General features: G+C 40.9%; 1 protein-coding gene across 1 annotated transcript in view; it reads left to right on the forward strand.

The window, feature by feature from the left end:
- Window positions 1–17,701, forward strand: part of ANXA10 (annexin A10) — an 89,951-nt gene that overhangs the window by 50,409 nt on the left and 21,841 nt on the right. The window contains exons 7-10 of the mRNA XM_077477169.1: window positions 2,425–2,478; window positions 7,781–7,874; window positions 9,018–9,113; window positions 12,522–12,580. Of these exons, the coding sequence (XP_077333295.1) occupies window positions 2,425–2,478; window positions 7,781–7,874; window positions 9,018–9,113; window positions 12,522–12,580 (303 nt within the window). The remainder of the gene's footprint in view (window positions 1–2,424; window positions 2,479–7,780; window positions 7,875–9,017; window positions 9,114–12,521; window positions 12,581–17,701) is intronic.

A 17,701-nucleotide genomic window follows, 5' to 3' on the forward strand; every position in this document is an offset into this window, starting at 1 on the left:
GCATCTTAGAGAGTACATAGCATACATATAAACAGGATGTAAACCATGATTACCATAACAGGGGAACAATTGTACATGTTTCATGAGTATGATAAAAAATAGACCTAGTAATAAACAGTTAAATTCATAAGATATTGATGGAAATGTGAGGGGTTACATCCTCAAAATCCCGGCACGTTTCGTCGGTAAGCCGACCCATGAGGAGCGGATGCTGAATATCTGTAAGTAATAGCAGATGTTCTCAATCAAAAAAAGCCCATGATATAAAAGTATTATATGTAAAGAGGTTTATATAGAAAAAAAAAGATGGTCAAGTCCACAAACTTACATTCCATTGGAATGCTGAACTCGAAAGATCCTGGTATGCAGGAGTCCCCACATCAAGCCTCCCCAGGAGCTGAGGTGTAAAGGTCCACCCGTAACAACAGGCCCAAACCGAAAAGTCCCCAAACAGTGAACAAATGGGAAATCAGTGTAGGTGAAAAGTGGAAGGAGTGAAATAATAGAGGATGAACAGACCGTGACATACAGAATTACCCTTTAATAGCAGGTACAGAGTATTGGTGTGCAGTGAAGCAGACAGTGCAAACCGGTCATCTGGTCAGCTGTGAGTATTACTAGGTCTATTTTTATCATACTTATGAAACATGTACAATTGTTCCCCTGTTATGGTAATCATGTTTTACATCCTGTTTATATGTATGCTATGTACTCTCTAAGATGTCTGCATACAACGTTACGCAATTTGACATTCACGTGCAATAAAAAATTATTTACTTTTACGTTGTGTTTGAGCCTACCTCATCTAAAGTCCCATACTCTTATTATTTTTTGAATTTGGATTAGGGATGGAGGTGCACTACCCCCTTTCCTTGTGCGCTTCATTTAAAGTCCCAGTATATGGAGATATACATCCCCCCATTGCCTCTTGTTAGAGACTTAGCGCACACATTTGCTACAAATTGGAAAAGTGTCAACTAGAACTTGTGCTTCATGTGCTCTGCACGTGTACAACTTGCCAGTGAGCATGTGCAGCAAGTTAACAAGACTTACAATTCAACACCCGACACAAATGTTTGGCAAGTTATTATTGATATCTGGGTTAGCACTGTTAATAACAGACAAGGGCCAACACTTTAAATAACCCACAGTTTTTCTTGGACTTTAAAGCCATATTAAAATGGTTTCTCTGTGTGAAGGGGAATAGAGGGGAGAAGAGAACCAGTGCTGTTAACAGCTGCACCTCTTCTCCACTCTCTTCCTCTTCTCACAGGGACTCAGCAGTAACAGGAGCCATTGGCACTCAGCTGAGAGCAGAAGTCAGCTGTGCCTGTCCTTTCTCCAGCTCGGCACTCCAGTGAATGCTGGAGGAGCAGAGCATATCGTGGTGACTGACAGTCACTGTTCTCTGCTCAGAGCTGACCTAGAATTGAGCAATCAGTGGTCATGTAATTGCTCAGCTCTCGGGCTTAAAACCAGCGGGGTACAGCTGCTGCAGACCGATGGTGCAGTGCGGAGGTAAGTATGTATGTTTGGTTTTTTAATAACTCCAAACTTTTTCTTTAAAATCAATCATAAAGAAACAATATACTGTATGTGTTTTTCCCATACACTGCTTGATGATTTTTTTTAACAATACACAACTTTGAACTGCTTTAAAAAAAATGTTGCTATGATATCATACTTAATAAAGCAACTCAGAGTTGCTGATCTAGAAGCTTCTTAAAATATATCGATTCACTGACACAGGAAAATGTCTAAATAGACTGGCCTCATATATTTTATTAGCGGCTAAGAAAACTACCCTACTCAATCCCAACTCCTACAAATATCTCAGAGGTTCAGAGAATGGAATATGTGACTGCTCTGGTGGGCAATGCCGTGACTTGGTTCAATAAGATCTGAGTATGGATACCCCCCCCCCCCATCTTGATTGCGCCTGGTCTTTGTCGGCATTGCCTGATAACAAACCCTCACTTTTCCATATCTCCTTTTTACTGACCCGGAACCCCTGGTGTATATTTCTAATTAATTTTTAGTTTTCTAGTTTTAAGTATTGATATGTATACACGCCATATATGTGATTGTGTTTCTTTTGCAACGCTCTTCTTTTTTTCCAAAAATGCAAAGTTTGTATTTTCTTTTTGGAAAACATTTAAAAGACATACAATAAAAAAAAAAAAAAAATATATATATATATATATATATATATATATATATATATATATATATATATATATATGGAAAGCAAATATAGCCTGGTGTTTTTGAAAGTGCCTTGCTAAGTCTCCGTAGTCCACACATCACTATCGTTAAAAGTCAGGTGGCTTGATAGATTAATAATGCAATGCTACCTAGGTATTTAGATTCGATTATTCAAAGGATAATACATTTGGCTGAATAATGCTTTTGTTTTCATTACAGGCTGTAAGAGAGGAAGGCTATGCAGATCCTGGGTTAGCGGCTCAAGATGCAATGGTACATAAAAAGTACACTTACCTCCCTTTATATATGTAACATAGCTTGTTTACAGAACATAGGGGTTTAAAGTGGTTGTAAATCCTTTAAAACCACTTTAAACTACAGGCAAGCCTATAATTAGGCTTATCTGTAGCTGCACTGGATATCTCCTAAACCTGCACAGTTTAGGAGATATCCCTGTATTTGCATGTGCCGACATCATCGGCACTTGAGCACTTAAGCCAACTGAAGCAATGGCATGTACATGTCATTCCTTCAGTTGTACTGTGCTGTCCCCAGCGGCTCCCGTGCGCATGCACGGGAGTGACGTCATTGTGGCTCCGGCCAATCACAGCGCCGGTGCCGCGATACCCAGAAGTAAGTCCCCGGGGAGATTTCGGCCACTGGAGCGGTGAAGAAGGGCAGCTGCAGGGGCTTCGATCTCAGGTAAGTCATTCATAATGAGCTAGTATGCTATGCAGGTTTGACCAAAAATATGAGGACAGCTCTAAAGCCTCATACACACAATCAGATTTTCCAATGGGAAATGTGTGTTGACAGGCTGTTGGCAGAAAATCCGACCATCTGTACGCTCCATTGGACAATTGTTGTCGTATTTTCCACAGATAAATGTTGGATAGCAGGTTTTAAAATTTTCCGCAGACAAATATGTTGTCGGAGTTTCCGAGCATGTGTACAAAAGTCAAAAGTACAAACACGCATGCTCGGAAGCAAGGACGAGCCAGAAGCAGTCAGTCTTGTTAACTAGCATTCATAATGGAGAATTAACATTCGTGACGTGGCAAATTATGAAATCACTAAATACAGCGCACATTCTCTTCTTATTTAATGGGATAATAATGAAGCTGCTTTGCTGGTGATACTGATGGAGTTATTGTAAACAAATTTTCAAAGGTTTTTTTTGTCTAGAGATGTCAAGAATAATAATATTATGCTTCTTTTTTTTTGGGCAAGTTACCACAACACCATTATCCCGTAGTTTTTAAGCTCAAATATACAACTATGTTGGTGTCCCTTGTCAATTTTACATTGTATTTTTTTAAATGTACAGTAACTGCCTACTCCCAAGCTGTGCATTCTATGCATCCAAAAATATAGAAAATATACCAAATCAAATCATTATTCAACCAAAAAAATAATGTCAAAGCAATAACTCCAAGGCCAATAATAAATAACACGTTATCTCCTCCGATTCCGCAACATGTCTGGATGACGAATGGCCGGTCAGAAAAGAACTGAAAAGCACGAACTGAAAAGAACGAATCAACACTCACCAAACTTCTACTAACACGAAATTAGCAGAAGGAGCCTAAAGGGTGGTGCTAAAGAGCTGAAAAACAATGTAGTACATCACTACGTTCGTATTTGTTGGCCGACAATTCCTTGCCATTTGTATGCCAGACAAGTTGGGGCCAACGCCCTTCGGACAGAAGTCCACAGCTTTGTTGGCCAACAATCTGATTGTGTGTACGAGGCTTAAGGCTGGCCATACATTATACAATTTACCTTCAGTTATGTAGTCCAAGTGCCTGCCTGATTGCATACAAATTCAAAGTGTTTAGGTTTGACTTCATATTGTATGGTTTTGGCAAATGTAAAGGAAAATTGTATGAGAAAATTGTGTAATGTATGGCCAGCCTTGGCCTAAAATCTCAATTTATTGTGTATTGTGGAGAATCTCATCAAGGTGAGCAGTGGGAGGGAACAGAGCCAAGAAAATCTCTCCACTAGAGTCTCCAAGAAGCATGGAAAAGTGCTAGTGCATTAAGCCTTATACACACAATCGGATTTTCCGCCGACAAAACCGCTGACTTTTGTCCAAAGGGCGTTGGCCTCAAATTTGTCTTGCATACAAATGGCACACAATTGTCAGCCAACAAACACGAACGATGTATTATGTGTTTTTTCAGCTCTTTAGTGCCACAATTTGGGCTCCTTCTGCTAATTTTCGTGTTAGTAGAAGTTTGGTGATTGTTGATTCACGCTTTTCATTTAGTTTTTTTCATTTTGTGCTTTTCATTTTTTTTCAGTTCATTTTTGAATGGCCGTTCGTCAACCAGCCATGTTGCGGAATCGGAGGAGATAATGTGTTATTTATTATTGGCCTTGGCGTTATTGCTTTGTCCCAAGTCCAGTCCAGGAACAGGGGCAGGAGGATTTCTTGGACCAAAAATTGGTTGCTTTATTAATCGTGACCAATTATGTCATATGCCTTTGCTGCGGGAGCTCCAGGAGAATAATCCAGATGATTTTCGGAATTATTCCCGGATGACGGACCACTGCTTTCACCAACTCTTGGCACTGGTGATGCAGGACACATGCATGAGGCTTTTATTTAGTTGTGGTAACTTGCCCAAATAAAAAAAAAAAAGCATAAAAAAAAAGCCTTTGAAAATCTGTTTGCAATAACTCCATCAGTATCACCAGCAAAACAGCTTAATTATTATCCCATTAAAGAAGAAGAGAATGTGTGCTGCATTTTAAGATTTCATAATTTGCCATGTCACAAATGTTAATTCTCCATTATGTATGCTAGTTTACAAGACAGACCGCTTCTGGCTTGTCCTTGCTTCCGAGCATGCGTGTTTGTACTTTGGACTTGACTTTTGTCCAACGGACTTGTGTACACACGCTCAGAAAATCCAACAACAGACATTTGTCCATGAAAAATTTTAAAGCCTGCCATCCAACATTTGTCCGTTGAAAATCTTAACAATTGTCCAATGGAGCATACAGGCGGTTGGATTTTCTGGAACAGCCTGTCATTACACATTTCTCATCGGAAAACCCAATCGTGTGTACGAGGTTTTAGTGTAAAGAAAAGAGTTCTGGGTGCAAGTCACTGGCAGCAAAATAATCTCTTGATGAACCATCCCTTTTTTTTTTTGTAACTTATTGCATAACCCAGGTTCCACACAACATTTAATAGTTTTGGAAAATAAGCAACACGGTGCAAAATTAAGGGTTGTAACCAATAACCACACCTGCAGCATGGCTTCAAGAGTTTAACCCTTTCACTGACAAGCTTTGTGCTCCAACTTTAAATCCAGGTGGCTAGATCACTTTTGTGATTTTTCACTTTTTTAATTTTTTACTTACAGCTTTAAGGCCCCTTTCACACTAAAAATAGCGCCTGTATAGCGCCTGAAAAAAGCGTCTCCTTTCACTCCAGTGTGAAAGCCGGAGGGCTTTCACACTGGAGCAGTGCGCTAGCAGGAGGGTAAAAAAAGTCCTGCTAGCAGCATCTTTGGAGCGGTGAAACTCCTAAACCGCTCCTACTCATTGAAATCAATGTGGCAGCGCGGCTATACCGCCGACAAAGCTGCACATTTAAAAAAAAGAAAAAAAAAACTTTTTCTGAATCACTGTTTAGATCCATCCAGTTCTTACCTTGTTTCTTGCTCCTATGTAAAATGTGACGTATGACAAATTGTAATCCATTAATCCCATCCCCTGTTTACAGAATATTTTTACTGTGCAAAGTACATTTCACGTTGTGAAAATGATTTCCTTGTTATTTCATTCTGACCTTTATACCGTATTTGTCAACTAATAAATTCTATAAAAAAAAAAAAAAATCAAGCACTCTGGTGAAGTGTAAAAATGCATTGCTGCACTTGAACTCACACCAGCACACGCAGTTTATGCACTCTATAATGTGTGCTCACTGATGTGAAAATGGGCCTGTGCATTACTGTCATGTTTGTAATGCACATTTGTATTCACATTCAAGTGATAGTATAGGGATGTATGAGTGGGCCAATTTGAGTCCAGAATGTAAGGTTACACGTGTACAGCCACAGCATCTGTCAGCCTGTCAGCATCTGTCACCAAGCTATCCAAGCAGAAGTTCTCTTCTCCACCTCCTGCCTTCCTGCAGTCAACCGGGAAGCATCACAGGTCCCAGAAGACTGGAGGACAATTCGCAATGCGCAGCGTGGCTCACGCATGCACAGTGGGCACCCAGCTGTGAAGCTGCAAGCTGTCACAGCTTAGTGCCCACAGTTGACATGCCGACACCAGGAACAGAAGACCAAGTGAAGGGACAGCTCAGGTGAGCACATCACTGAATCCTGGGACAGGTGAATGTCTGTTTATTAAAAGTCAGCAGCTACAGTTTTTGTAGCTGCTGACTTTTATTAGACATAAAATTACTGAAGCTCCTCTTTAACCTAAAGAATTAGGATGAGGAGCTCCTACTAGGACCACAGGTATCAGTAAGGCCCCATTCACACCTGAGCATAGCGTTTTCAGACAGAAAATTATGCAATTTTACAGCGTTTTTAACACGATTTTGCTGCATTTTTTACTGCATTTTTGTGCAGGGCAAAAGGTCACCAATGTAAAAAAAAGAAAAACACCCAAATCTGCCCGATTTAAAGCGGAGGTCCACCCTAAAATGGACCTTCCGCTCATCGGAATCCTCCCCCCCTCCGGCGCCACAATTGGCACCTTTCAGGGGGGAGGGGGGTGCAGTTACCTGGATAATCCAGGTAAATGCACCCACTTCCGGGATAGCTCTCTGCGGAAAGGGGCGTAGATTATGCCCCTTTCCGCAAGTGCCCGCCCCTTTCCGCAAGTGCCCCGCTGCCTGCTGGGAAAACACACAGATCCCAGAGGCAGCGGGGACCGTCCTTATTGCGCAGCGCGGCTCGCGCATGCGCAGTAGGGAACCGGGAAATGAAGCCGAAAGGCTCCATTTCCTGATTCCCATACCCAAGATGGCGGCGGCAGCACCCGAGAAACGATCTACAGATCGGCTTCGGGTGCCGACATCGCGGGCGCGCTGGACAGGTAAGTGTCACTATTTTAAAAGTCAGCAGCTGCAGTATTTGTAGCTGCTGGCTTTTAAAAAAAACGCGGAGTCCCGGCGGACTCCCGCTTTAAGCTACAAAAAAGGGTCCAGAACTTGTTTGAGCTTCAGGCGTTTTGGAGTGAAGATGTGAACATCTCCATTGAGAATAATAGATTTTTTTTCCCCTCCAGCGTTTTGTAGCTTCAGGCTTCAAGCTACAAAACGTTCAGGTGTGAATGGGGCCTAAACAACCAACAGAGGATTCATTCTTGGTCTGGTTCTATTTAAACAAACCTAATGTTGTGACACTGCCTATGTACATAATTAGACATTTGTTGAATGATATTTATAGCATGCAATAAATTTTTAGTTTTTATGATAACCAACATAATGGAGGCTATGCTGCCCACACAGGCTTACGTATTATGTGCCTAATGCTGATAGTATAATATACTAAAAGATTTAAGGAACTGCAAAAACATTTTGTATTCTGCTATATTCTAGGTTCTATGGGAGGCTTGCCAAAGGAGAACAGGCGAACACAAGAATTTGATGCAAATGATTCTATGTAACAAAAGCCACCAACAATTATGGATAGGTACATATTTGCAAAACTTTGATGTTTAAACTTACATGATAGTGCTATAGCTAGTACACCAGTGATAAACACAGTGTAAAACATAGATAAATACACTCTCTGAATTTATTGCAAAAGTGTAACTTCTTGCCCATTGTACCCCATTCATGTCCATGAGTAATTATTAAAAACCTTTGTGAACAGATCAAATATTACAAATAAAGTTTTGCTATGTATCAGTTCATGGAAAAGAAAAAAACAACAACATTTTAACGGTTTTGAATTCCAAAATATTTTTGTACCATTTTTTAACTAAATTCTGGGCCTTCATTTTGTAATGTATTGTTGTTTCTATATTAAGCAGAGGAATAGACAAAAATGATATAAATTATTTTTATATATATATATATATATATATATATATATATATATATAATAAATAATTTAATTCTCAATGTTTTATTTAATTATTTTCTTCTATTTATCTTGAATTTCAAAAAGAATGTACTTATACTGTGTGTATACATATATACACAGTGTGTGTATATATATATATATATATATATATATATATATATATATATATATATATATATATATACACACACACATCTCAAAAGGGCTCATACAATAGCTTACTAATATTTATACTGAATACAGGAACAGCAAATATGTATAGGTTTTGATACCTACTTTGTATCAGTGCCGTACGATCATTTAGCAAACATGAATATTTTTGGTTTCAAGTACCGTGCTAAAATGAATTAATGAATTAATCTGCTTTAAACAGAATTTTCTTTCCCTATTCACTGTGATCGCCATTCTTGAATAATCATGGTGATCGAAATGGTCAGTAACCACTGCTTACCAACCAAGCTACTGGCTACCCCAGCAGCACTGTGCAGTACACTTGTAGAGAGTAGAGCGATCTCTGAAGCATGATATAGCTGCAAAGACAGAACTTTCAATTAATGAATAATTGGACAGGAGGACATACTTTTACATTGCAGGATTATACTGTAAGTAATAAAAAATGACCATGTAGTATGTAGTGTACGATGGTTATGTGACAGCTTTGAAAAACCTCATACATAGGAATCATTAGGAAAATAAAAGGTACTTAAGATAAGTGAAGAAATATTCTCTTTTGTTCTGCTTTTTAAGTTTTCCAAGAATTTCAAAATATATCTGGACAAGACATAGCTGCGACTATTGAAGAATGTTATGATGGCTACTTCCAACAGCTCCTCTTGGCAATAGGTAAATAGGTGTTATGTGTGCTACTTACATACCGCAATACTGTAATAAATAACATTGTAAAATATGGCAACGAATAATAAGTCATGGGTTATATATTTCCTTCCACAATAAGGCAAATGTTCTTTACACTACTATGGGAAAACACTTCTAAGCCCTTGTAGACACGGTCGGACATTCCGGCGGAAAATGTCCGATCGGACCATGTTGTCGGATAATCCGACCGTGTGTGGGCTCCATCGGACTGTTTCTGTCTGAATATCCGACAGACAAAGTTTTAGAGCTGGGCTATAAAATTTTCCGAAAACATGATCCGATTGGACTTTGTCCGATCGTTTGTAGAGAATTCCGATCGGACAAAGTGCCACGCATGCTCAGATCAAATTACGAGACCAAAGCTATTGACTACTAGCCTGAACGTAGTCCCATCGTAACGAAATAGCATCACCAGTTTCTGACAAAATCCGATGGATTTGGTTGTCGGAATGTCCGACCGTGTGTACAAGGGCTAAGATGTTTAGAACAGAAAATCCCTGATAATCAGCCTGTAGATCGGAATTTCTCTGCCTCCTTTTCACTCCCTTCAATACAGGATGGGAAATCCTATTATAAATCAATCTCAGATGCTAAGGCTGGCCATACATGTTCAACTCTCTTGTAAAATTTTCTTTTAGATTTACCAAAAACCATATAATATGAGGTCAAAACTAAACAACACTTTCAATTGTATTTAATTAGGCAGGCCCTTGCACTACATAGTTGAAGGTAAATCTAAAGAAAATTGTACAGAAAGTTGAAAGAAAATTGTATAATGGATGGCCAGCCTTAAGCCTCGTACACACGGTAATATTGTTGGCCAAACAAGCGTCTGATTTTTGTCTTAAGGGCATGTGCCAGGATCTTGTCTTGCATACTAACGTTACACAATTGTTGAGCCACAAACACGAACGTAGTGACAGAATTTCAGCTCTTGAGCGCCACCCTTTGGGCCCCTTGTGCTAATTTCGTGTTTGGTGAGCATTGATTCAGAGCATGTGTGTTTGTACTTTTGACTTTTCTGTGACGGATTTGTGTACTGATCATACAAAAATCTGACGTCAAACCGTTGTCCGCTGAAAATTTACTAGCCTGCCATCCAACATTTGTTGGCCAAAAGTTGGACAACAGTTGTCGAAAGGAATGTACTAATGATAAGATTTTAGGATAACAGTCTGTCAACAGACAATCCCCTGCCAATAAGTGTATCGTGTGTACGAGGCTTAAGGCTGCCTATACATTATACAATTTCCTTGTACAATTTTCCTTTATATTTACCAAAACCATATAATATAAGGTCCAATCTAAACACTTTCAATTTGTATAAAATCAGATAAGTCCTTGTACTACACAGTTGAAGTTAAATCTAAAGGAAAATGAACAAGAAAATTGTATAATGTATGGCCATTTTAAAGGTACTCAGGAGCCACTCAAACCCACACACCATCCAAATTAAATGATTGCACACTTTTCTGATAGTATATTCTATAGTACTTTCTCTGCACTCAGAGATGAGCCACCATTCTATCATAGAGTACCAAATTTTCAGGTAGAATGCTACATCAGAATCGGTTCTTTTTTCTATGGGGAAGGATGGCATCCTCTCTCAGTGGCCATTTATCTCAAGTGACTCTATCTTGCATATGTCAAATGCTCTCATACCTACTATGAGTTACCACAGGGGGTGAAGTTTTAGAGAAATGTTGGTCTGGACTAGTATCGCCCCTGTTCCTTTACTGGGGTATTGGCTTCACCTGCTAGATGTTTTCAACGCCCTGAATGAAGCACCGGTCATCACGTGACAACTGGCCAAATGTTCTTACACCCCGATTCTGTAAAACCTAACATGTACCTCATGACTTTCTCATTTACCTGCTCTGGTGTCTACGCAGCCTCTATTATATTGGTGAAACCATCACAGCATTCAAGAACTGATTCAATAAAACATATTGGAGAGCTAACCACAGATCTAAGGACGTAGGCTGCCTCAAATACTCTTCGTGTAATCCCAGACAGTGTGCTTATTAGTGGTCTTGACCTAGTTAAGCTACTGCTACTGCTGCTGCTTTAGAGGCCAAGGATCTGGTTGTGCTTTTGGGCAGGTGTGTCTGTTGTATTTCAGTGCTTGTTTGGATTTCAGCTTTAAAAATTGCTTTATTATGCAAACTAACGGCCCATGACTTGGACGGGGTGGTGCATTCAAAGCTCGCTTTCTTAATGGTAAATTTACAATTTAAGTATATATTATTATCATTTACTCTCCCTCTTTGTGCATATGAAATATAGTATTGCATATAGTTTTTGGACATGTTATAGTATAGCAGGGATATGCAATTAGTGGACCTTCAGCTGTTGCAAAACTACAGTACAAGTCTTATCATGTCTCTGCCTCTAGGTGTCATGCTTGTGGCTCACAGAGACTTGCTATACATCATGGGACTTGTAGTTCTGCAACAGCTGGAGGTCCATTAATTGCATATCTCTGCAGTATAGGCTCCTTTGATGTAAATTAAATACATTTTCTTTTTACATGCTTTTTTTTCCCCTTAAAATGAAAAGTAGACTCCATAATCAAACCTCAATTTAGAAGTAGATAAACCAGTAGGGCACATTTGCATGTTTATTTGTTTTCATCCAAGCAATTGTTATGCTTTCAAGTATTATTATGAAATGATTCAAATTACTACAAGACTTCTACTCCAAAACTTACGTTTGTGCTAACGCACTTGTAAATTTGTTATGCCAAAAATGTATTTTTATTTTTTGTTTTGTTTTTTTTGTTTTTTAAGTCAGCCTCTACCCACTCCCTACCTCCATTGTCACCTGTGCAAAAAAAGAAGTGAGCTACTACTGCAGCCTCCTGAGATATCTACATCAGGCAACCTAGGAGGAAGCAGTATCCATTGAACAGCAGCAGGAGCACATTCCTGGTTGCTACGTCATCAGGGGGCCAGATGGCAGAACCCAAATGAGAAAGCTGGCTCCCTGATGACATCGGGGGGGGGGGGGGGAGATAGAACCAGCGCGTGGTGCCTAGGGGTGGGTTATAGCAAGACAATGCTGGACTCGCTGGGCAGGTGAGTATGCTGAGAACACCACAGCATGACAGGTAAGAGGAGATTAAAAAACAAAAATGAGCAGGCAGGGTAACATAAAGTTCCCCTTTAATTACTAATAGAACACTGCTGAAAAAAAATGTAAAGTTTTATCTTTTGCTTTCAAAATAATTAGTAAGGAATAATACCTATTGGTTAGTTTAGAGGTTGTATCTTTTCTATACATTTTTATTTCCTGGATATCAGAAATGTAGTAATTATAAATGAAACTTGCTCGTATTTATAAAAAAATTGATAAAACGACTTATTTATCCTGCAGTGTCCTGTGTTCGAGACAAACCATCATATTTTGCATACAGACTTTACTCAGCAATTCATGTAAGTCATTGTATGTTTTAATCATTTCCTGCATGCTGCATACAAGATTTTTGTAGATTTAACATATCAAAGATATGAAAATTGGCTGGACTGGACTTAAAGTGAACCTGCACTTTGGCCATGTAGGGCAAAGTAACAGGTTCACTCAGGTTCACCTAACCCAGGTGCACATGCTCCCCTTTTTTTTGCTCTCTCGCATCTCCACTGGCTGTGTGGAGCGAAGATAGGAAGCTTGACTCACAACTTGTGCCCCGTACACACGATCGGAAATTCCTCCAGCAAAAGTCCAATGTGAGCTTTTGGTCAGAAATTCTGACTGTGTGTATGCTCCATCGGACTTTTGCTGGCGGAATTTCTGCCAGCGAAAAATTTAAAGCAGGTTCTCTATTTTTCTGTCGGAAAAACCATGTAAGATTTTTCCAATGGAAATTCCGCTCGTGTGTACGGGGCATTAGACTTCACACAGAAATGGGTACTCTTTTTCCTGCCCCATGTGACAATGCTGGGTGCCTAACCACCAATCACCAATTATCAGCGCTGTCAGTTGGGAGGAAAGGTCATAAGTCACTCCAAGAGCTGGGGTGGGTGGCAGGTAAAGCCTTTTTTACCCCAACATTTCATATTCCTGATAGGTGCCTGCTGTACAATGTAAAAAAGTATCCTGTTCTCTTTGCATTGCTTCCCTTGTGTGAAATTCCTGGTGTTCCGGTCAGTCCCTCTGCTTTCCTATTAAAAACTGACTACACTAAGCAGGAACTGGTCAGTTCTTTAGCTATACTGGGAACTCAGCCTACTCTCCTCCAATGATCAGACTTGTTCGGTCAACCCCCTACCCCGCACAGCCTTTCAATTGGAAACTCAGTGTAAAGTTGCTTCTCCTCCCAACAACTCTTATGCCGCGTACACGCGACCAGACTTTTCAACATCAAAAGTCCGACGGAATGATTCCGGCAGACCATTCGATCGTGTGTGGGCTGCAGCGGACTTTTGATTTGCAAAAGTCTGACAGACTTTAGAAATGGAACATGTTTCAAATTTTTCCGACAGAACTCCGCCGGACCCAGTTCCTACTGAGAAATCCGCTCGTGTGTGTGCTAGTCCGACGGACAAAAACCGACGCGAGGGCAGCTATTGGCTACTGGCTATGAACTTCCTTATTCTAGTCGAGTCGTACGTCATCACGTTCGAATCCGTCGGACTTTGGTGTGATTGTGTGTGGCTAAGTCCGTTCATTCGGAAAGTCCGTCAGAACTCTGTCAGAACTCCGTCAGAACTCCGTCGAAAGTCTGTCGGACCTAAGTCCGGTTGTGTGTACACTGCATTAGCCCTTGTACACACGGTCGGACATTTCAACAACCAAATCCGTGGGATTTTGTCCAACAGATTTTGTCTGACGAATTGTGTCCGAAACTGTTGCATACACACGGTCGGACAAAGTTGTCGGAAAATCCAATCTTTCAGAACGTGATGACGTAATTTCGTTATGATGGGACTACGTTCAGGCTAGTAGCCAATAGCTTTGAAGTAGGAATTTGATCTGAGCATGCGTGGCACTTTGTCCGATCGGAATTCTCTACACATGATCGGAGTATGTCCGATTGGACCAGTTTGTCGGAAAATATTTCCAGCAAGTTGGAAAATTTGGTCCGACGGATAATCTGACAAAACGGTCCGATAGGACACATTCCGACTGATTCTCCGACCATGTGTACAAGGGCTTAGGCTGGGTTCACACTAATGCGAATTGAATGTGGGTTTCTCTGCATCCAATTCGCATGACAGGAGATTGTGACCGGCTCTCAATGAAGCGGAGCGGTTGCGCAGCATATTGCACAAGGGTCCTGTGTATCTTTGGCTCTGTTTTAGGTCTGAATTCAGGCACAAATTTGGGCCTGATTCCTCCAAAGAACAGCACCGGACCCCTGCTGTGAGCCGCATCTGGCATAAGTGGGAACCCAGCCTTATGCAGCTGAGAACAGAGGGAATGTGATCACATATAAAAAAGGGAAACTTTTTTTTTTTATATCTATACAAATGTTTTAGGAGTTGATCATTTACAATCACTTTAATATGTCACCAGAGATGAAATCCCCAATGTGCCATCAGCCTAAAGGGCTTATTAAAAAAGTGGTCACCTGCCGCTGTAAATACACACAAAAAGAAAAAGATAAAAAAAGCATTACACACAAGCACAGTGATGCAGCAGCACGACCGAACTGAATGAAAGTTTTGTTAAATAAAAAAAAGCTAAGCGGACAGCATGTCACCAGGGATGAGCCAAACACCCCCCCAACCCCCCCCCCCCCCCCCCCCGTTCGGTTCGCACCAGAACCTGCGAATCGACCGAAAGTTCGCACGAACGTTAGAACCCTATTAATTACAATGGACGCGAACGTTCGAAATCTAAAGTGCTAATTATAACGGCCAATGTGCATGTTATTGTCCTAAAAAGGGTTTGGGGACCCGGGACCTGCCCCAGGGGACATGTATCAATGCAAAAAAAAGTTTTAAAAACTGATGTTTTTTCTGGAGCAGTAATTTTAATGATGCATAAAGTGAAAAAAAAAAGTGAAATATTACTTTAAATATCGTACCTGGGGGGTGTCTAAAGTATGCCTGTGAAGTGGCATGTGTTTCCCATGTTTAGAACAGTCCCTGCACAAAATGACATTTGTAAAGGAAAAAAGCCATTTAAAACTGCTTGCGGCTATTAAAGCATTAATTAAGTAATTATTAAGTAATGTTTTGTCCTGGCAATATGGAGGAAAATCTTTGAGAAAAATGCCTGTGCTTTATGTGATAATGACTTAGCCCCTCCCCTTCATGACATTGTCAAAAAGGGGAGGAACATGGGTGACCTTAAAGTGATCGTAAAGTCTCATTTGAAAAACAAAAATAACAAATATGTTATACTTACCTCCTCTGTGCAATTTGTTTTGCACAGAGCAGCCGGATCCTCTTCTTCTCTGGTCCCTCTTTGCTGCTCCTGGCTCCTCCCTCCTATCGAGTGCTCTCTCAGCCAGTAGCTTTCTATGGGGGCACCCCGAGCCGAGTCAGAGTTCCTTGTGTCCATTCAGACAGGGAGCCCCAACCTATCCCTGCCCTCTTTCTCCCCCGATTGGCTGACTGACTTTGATTGACAGCCGTGGGAGCCAATGGCGCTGCTGCTGTGTCTTAGCCAATCAGGAGGAGTGTCCAGGACAGCTTAGACACTCGTGGACATCACTGGAGAGAGAAGGGGCTCAGGTAAGTAATTAGGGGGTTCTGGGGAGGCTGTTACACACAAGGTTTTTTTATCTTATTGCATAGAATGCATTAAGATAAAAAAAAAACTTCTGCCTTTACAACTCCTTTAAAAGTATGCCCTCCTGAAAAAAGTTCTGTGCATACCCATGAATACAAATTAAAAGAAAGTCTCATACTTTGAGTCGTTACCCAAACAAGAATAGAGGGGAAATCTTCCTTTGGGGACACTAGTTTTGGTGACCCTGGTAACAACCAGGGATTACCTCACTTTTGTGGGATTTTCTCGCACTTCCTGGTTTGGCTAAGAGACAGGAAGTGAAGGGAAATCTCCCCAATGTGACACATAGGGCAAAAAATCCCTCCCTTAACCACTTCAATACAGGGCACTTTCGCCCCCTTCCTTCCCAGCCCAATTTTCAGCTTTCAGCGCTCTAGCGCTTTCAGTGACAATTGCGCGGTCATGCTACACTGTACCCAAATGAAATTTTTATCATTTTGTTCGCACAAATAGAGCTTTATTTTGGTGGTATTTATTCACGACTCCGTTTTTTATTTTTTGCGATATAAGCGCAAAAAAGCGGAAATTTGGAAAAAAAAAACAATATTTTCTTTTTTCTACTTCAATAAAAATCCAATAAAATCAAATTTTGTCATAAATTTAAGCCAAAATGTATTCTGCTACATGTTTTTGGTAAAAAAAAATCCGTTAAGTGTATAATAATTGGTTTGTGTGATCACGGACATATGTACGCAAATGATCATGTACATATGTGTGCAGGTGATCACGTACATATGTGTGCAGATAATCATTGGGACATGTGATTTTAGTGGGACATATGTGGGGGACATGTTTTTATTATTAGGGACATGTGTTTTTATTATTTGGGGACATGTATGTTTTGGGGACATGTGTGGGGACATTGTGTTTATACTGTGTGATGTGTTTACTGTGTGGTGTGTTTACTGTGTACACTAGACTGGTGATCAGTGAGTAAAAAGCTGTAAAAAGCAGCTCATACTCACTGATCAGCAGCCGGCTGCAGCGATCTGCTCTCCTCTCCACAGCGATGACTTCTGTGTGAGGAGAGGAGGAGCCGATTGCCTAGCAACCGGCTGTTTGTTTACATCACATGACGGCCGTGATTGGACACGGCCGTCATGTGATCAGGAGGGCCAATCACAGAGCCCTCCTGCCGATCTGAGATGCGCCGTGTCCGGGTGACACAGGCGCATCGGGATCGCGCTGCTGCGCGAGCGCGCGCGCGCGCGATCCCGCTACTCCTGAATGACGTTCCTGAACGTCATATCAGGAGTAGGCGGCTCCCACCCGGCCGTATATGTGCATTGGCCGGGTGGGAAGTGGTTAAGCTAGGTTCACACATCTGCTATGTGTGAACCTAGCTTAAGGGAAGGATTTTTTGCCCTATGTGTCACATTGGGGAGATTTCCCTTCACTTCCTGTTTTAGCAGATGCGTAAATTAATTATTAATTGCACCCCTATGCATTGGAAAATGGAGCACATTTTGAATGCGGGAAACCACATGGTGTCAGTATCATGCGGCACAAAAACCTGCACAAAATGCTGAACCTAGACTAAGACCCCTTTCACACTGGGGCATTTTTCAGGCACTTTAGCCTCTTTGGGGTGGTTTGTGAGCGGTGTATACACCTTCTTAACCACTTCTAGGGGGTTAAAAGCGACCCACTCCTGCCCGAATATCGCCGCCAAAGCGCCGTTATAACAGCAGTAAAGCTTTACCACTACCACCCCCACCATCTCAGTGTGAAAGGGCTCTTACTCTATCCAATATGAAAAAAAGTTTTGTCTTTACCTTTAGCTCTACTACAGTCTTTCTATGGTACAGTAGACTATT

Source organism: Lithobates pipiens, unplaced genomic scaffold, assembly GCF_037356315.1.
Source record: "Lithobates pipiens isolate NorthernLeopardFrog02 unplaced genomic scaffold, aLitPip1_a1.2 Scaffold_13, whole genome shotgun sequence".
Classification (NCBI taxonomy): Eukaryota; Metazoa; Chordata; class Amphibia; order Anura; family Ranidae; genus Lithobates; species Lithobates pipiens.